At 33.2% G+C, this 3,680-nt stretch overlaps 1 protein-coding gene across 4 annotated transcripts in view; it reads right to left on the bottom strand.

Moving 5' to 3' along the window:
- Positions 1-3,680, bottom strand: part of LOC119644554 (1-phosphatidylinositol 4,5-bisphosphate phosphodiesterase) — an 80,212-nt gene that overhangs the window by 5,829 nt on the left and 70,703 nt on the right. For 3 of the 4 annotated variants that reach the window (XM_038044132.1, XM_038044130.1, XM_038044131.1), the window contains exon 5: positions 2,037-2,116. In XM_038044132.1, the coding sequence (XP_037900060.1) occupies positions 2,037-2,116 (80 nt within the window). Of the gene's footprint in view, positions 1-2,036; positions 2,117-3,008; positions 3,089-3,680 lie in introns of all 4 variants that reach the window. The other variant, XM_038044133.1, reaches the window with a different exon arrangement.

Genomic DNA, 3,680 nt, shown 5'->3' with positions numbered 1-3,680 from the left:
TATTGTGACTGACAATGAACAATGAATCTACTACGACAATCGCAAGCGCCAAAAGTCATGGGTTAGTTTGGGAGAGCCGCTTACATTGACATTGAAGCGGAATACTCATGAGCATAAAGTTTTGCTGTGCATATGATGGCCTAGTATATAAGGCGGTGCTAAGACGGGTAGAAACTGTTACTGCAGATGACTGTTGCCGACGTAAGTTGAATAAATTTAACAATGCACTGTTGCAAGAGAGACTAGCGGTAGCGGTTAACAGACACAAAGTCGTCCTGTTACATGGCCACACGTTGGCCACACGTCGCACGGATACACTGTTGCAGATCTGCCGCGTCCAGTGTACTCACCAAGCATGACACCTTCTGAATACCACTTGTTTAGATCGATGCAGCATGGCTTGACCGGCACACGGTTTCGAAACGCTGAAAGAGTGCGAAAGTGGATCGACGGCCAAATCGGCATCGTTCTTTCAACACGCTGGCCAGGAAGGTGGGAAGGAGTTGCACAAATGATGGAAACTATTTTCATTAATAAATATTATATCAATTTTCCTCAATAAGCAAGAAGTGTCCACGATGCACGGAAGCATTTAATATGATTTTCGGAGATGATTTAAAGTCATTTTTTTTATCTTTCCGCAAAATTGAATTTGGTACACTAGCATACCTCGGACTAAGATTGTGTGAATGCCATGGCCGTGGGCGATTGTTTTTACACCGATGTTTGCCTAATTTCACGTCACGTTGGCACGTCACGAATGCAATCTCCGCTCATTTAGAAAGCAATGAAAAGATGCTTCGTAGAAAATTGTGTAAGTGCGTTTTTGTGTATAAGGAACGTAACACTGCTAGGTCATGAACTCCATTTCATTTTGCTTTGTCAAACTTGTCAAACATGATTCGAATTAACGCTACACTAATAAATAATTTTTCTCGTTTTTAAGCATTTTTCCATATATTGAGATCTTGGAAAGCGAAGATAATGAAAGAGCCGCATTAAACTTATGCACAGAATAATATGAATCAATTATACGTCACATAGATGAAGAGATGCATCATTCATTAAGTTGCCCAAATAGGTATAACTTTAAGAATTGTGAAGTGTATTAGGGTTCACAAATTTAAAGTAGAAGGCTCTTCAATTTACATTTAAGTAATTTCTTTCTATTTATATTTATTTACTTCTATCAGTTATAGAGAACATTAACAAGGATTTATTATGTTAAGAAGCTGAACAAAATATTATACAATAAAATGTTTACAATTGCGAAAAGAAAAATACACAAGAATGAGAACAAGAACAAAAACGAGAACAGGAACAAAAATAAGAAGAAGAACAAGAAGCGAACACACAAAACAAGGACAACGTACGTGCAGGAAAGAACGACATAGGGAAGATTCCAGAAGTAAATTTACTTTTTTTTTTTTTATTTTTTACTTCTTTTTTTTTCTTTTATTTACGTATATTTTTATTTTATATTCTTTTATGTATTTTACTGCTTTAAACAAACGAAGCACTTGAGCAAATGTATGTCTGTGCACTACTATAAATAATGATACCCCCTCTCTATTGGCAGTAAATAAAGGTGTTTGGCCAACACAAGATAAGATTGATACGATAGAAATGCGGAGTTGGAAGAAATTTTTAGCATTTTATTACATGAAAATGACTTTTAAAGATAAACACAAGGAACGGGGAGCACGCACGTCAATATAAGACACTTTTTTTGCTGGGGTATGTAGAAGAAAAAAGGGTTTTATTTATAGAAAAAACAAAATAAAAAATAAATAAATAAATGAAAAAATAAAAAATCATAAAATGCCAAGTAATGATGACGCCTACATTGTAGGTAAATAAATAAAAAATGAGATAAAGATATGTCCTGAAGTAAGTTGAAAATATTTCTTGCTATTGAAAATAGTAGCATTACTCTGGATGATTGCAATGCATTAGTACACGCACATAGAAAGGGAGAGAGAGAGAGAGAGAGAGAGAGAGAGAGCAGAAAAATGTCAATTTAGATGTTTACTTACTGTTTCATTAGATTGGTTGTGGGACAAACATTAGTTGCTTTATTATTGTGAGTAATTTTACGTAATCCCTCTTGCCACCGCTGTCGTTACATTTTCATATTCATATATGCATATTTTTTTGAGCATTTGAATATTTTCGTGTTAAAGAAATTAGTGACAGTTTATTGGTTAATTGAAGACAGAACAGAGACATGCAAAACAAAATTAATAAGAAAAGAGAAAGCTAATTTATATACATATATATATACATACATACATATACATATTTAAAAAAAAAAAAAAAAAAAAAAAAATTAATAAATAAATTTTTCAAATGCGTTAAAATTACATGCATTTAATTGTTGCATAATTCAATTATAATTAGTTAGAGTAAAATAATCGAAATTGTTAACAATATGGCAGCACTTAACTTTAGATCGTACACGCAATCGGACATACAAATACGTATATAAATCCATATATGCACAAATGGAAACCATAAAAAAGACACCTTTTACTAATGTTTACTAAACATGCATGAAGTTGCCTGAATCTTTGCATAGGAAGCTTGTGAGAAAACGAAGCAAGAAATTGTAGATGTATACATGTGTGTGTGTGTGTGTGTGTGTGTGTCGAAAGAAAGGAAATAGGCCTCGAAGAATGCAAAATAAGTAGTAGTGGTGAGTAAAAAAAATGTATTAGTGTTTGCCTTCTAATAATAAGAGTAATAGCTGGTCTCATGCAGACACCTCTCCAACGGAACTTGGAATTTTTTACATAACACACAACAAACACAATCAGGACAAGAAGAATTGTAACGCAAAAAAAAAGGAAAATCAAAGAACGAAATTTCTAATCTTTAATTTATGGATGAACGAGAAGTTCACAACCATTTGTAGTTATTGTTGTAAGTTTGTGCAATAATAAAGGAAAAGACAGCAAGATAATGACAAATAGAGTGAGGAGAGTAAAAGAGAATGACGCTAAACTTACTGTTTCTTCAAACACATCATAGGACATATGTTATTGGCCTTAACATTATGGGTTATTTTACGTATGCCGTCTAACCATATCTAAAAGAAAGGAAAAGAGGGAAAAATAAAGAATCGAAAGCAATTAAAAGGATACGCTTTTTCGTATTACGAGTACAGAGTACATTTGAGACCTCATCGACAAACACATCGTATTAGTGATATATAGCGAAAGACGTTTAATACCGCTGGTGTCGGAGGCAAACTATAATAGTTATTCATATAGTTCGGAGAGGCTCGTTGATCTCTCTTCTGTCATGCAATAGAGTAAGTTAACATTGATTGATTGATTCTTATAAATTTATCATAGAAATATTTTGTATATTTTAACATTTTTAAAGAAAACCGTAACAAGTAAGAATTTTTCTTTTATTCATCCAATACAGCTTAAAAATTACGTTTCTTTTCTTGTAATAACGTAAGATGATTTAGAAGACCGTAACATAGAATGCTCAGCATTTTGCTTTGTTTTTTTTTTTTTCTTTTATAAAGACCACCTTCAGTGTAAGCCGACAAGTAAGTGATGTGTAAGAAATTGAGAACAAGTTACAATAAAGTCAAGGAAAAAGTTCATGACTTTGGATATCAGAGAGAGAGAGAGAGAGAGAGAGAGAGAGAGAGAGAGAGAGAGAGA

This window comes from Glossina fuscipes, unplaced genomic scaffold, assembly GCF_014805625.2.
Source record: "Glossina fuscipes isolate IAEA_lab_2018 unplaced genomic scaffold, Yale_Gfus_2 0, whole genome shotgun sequence".
Lineage (NCBI taxonomy): Eukaryota > Metazoa > Arthropoda > Insecta > Diptera > Glossinidae > Glossina > Glossina fuscipes.
The sequence above is the reverse complement of the archived record's forward strand: the minus strand, read 5'-3'. Positions and strand labels throughout refer to the sequence as shown.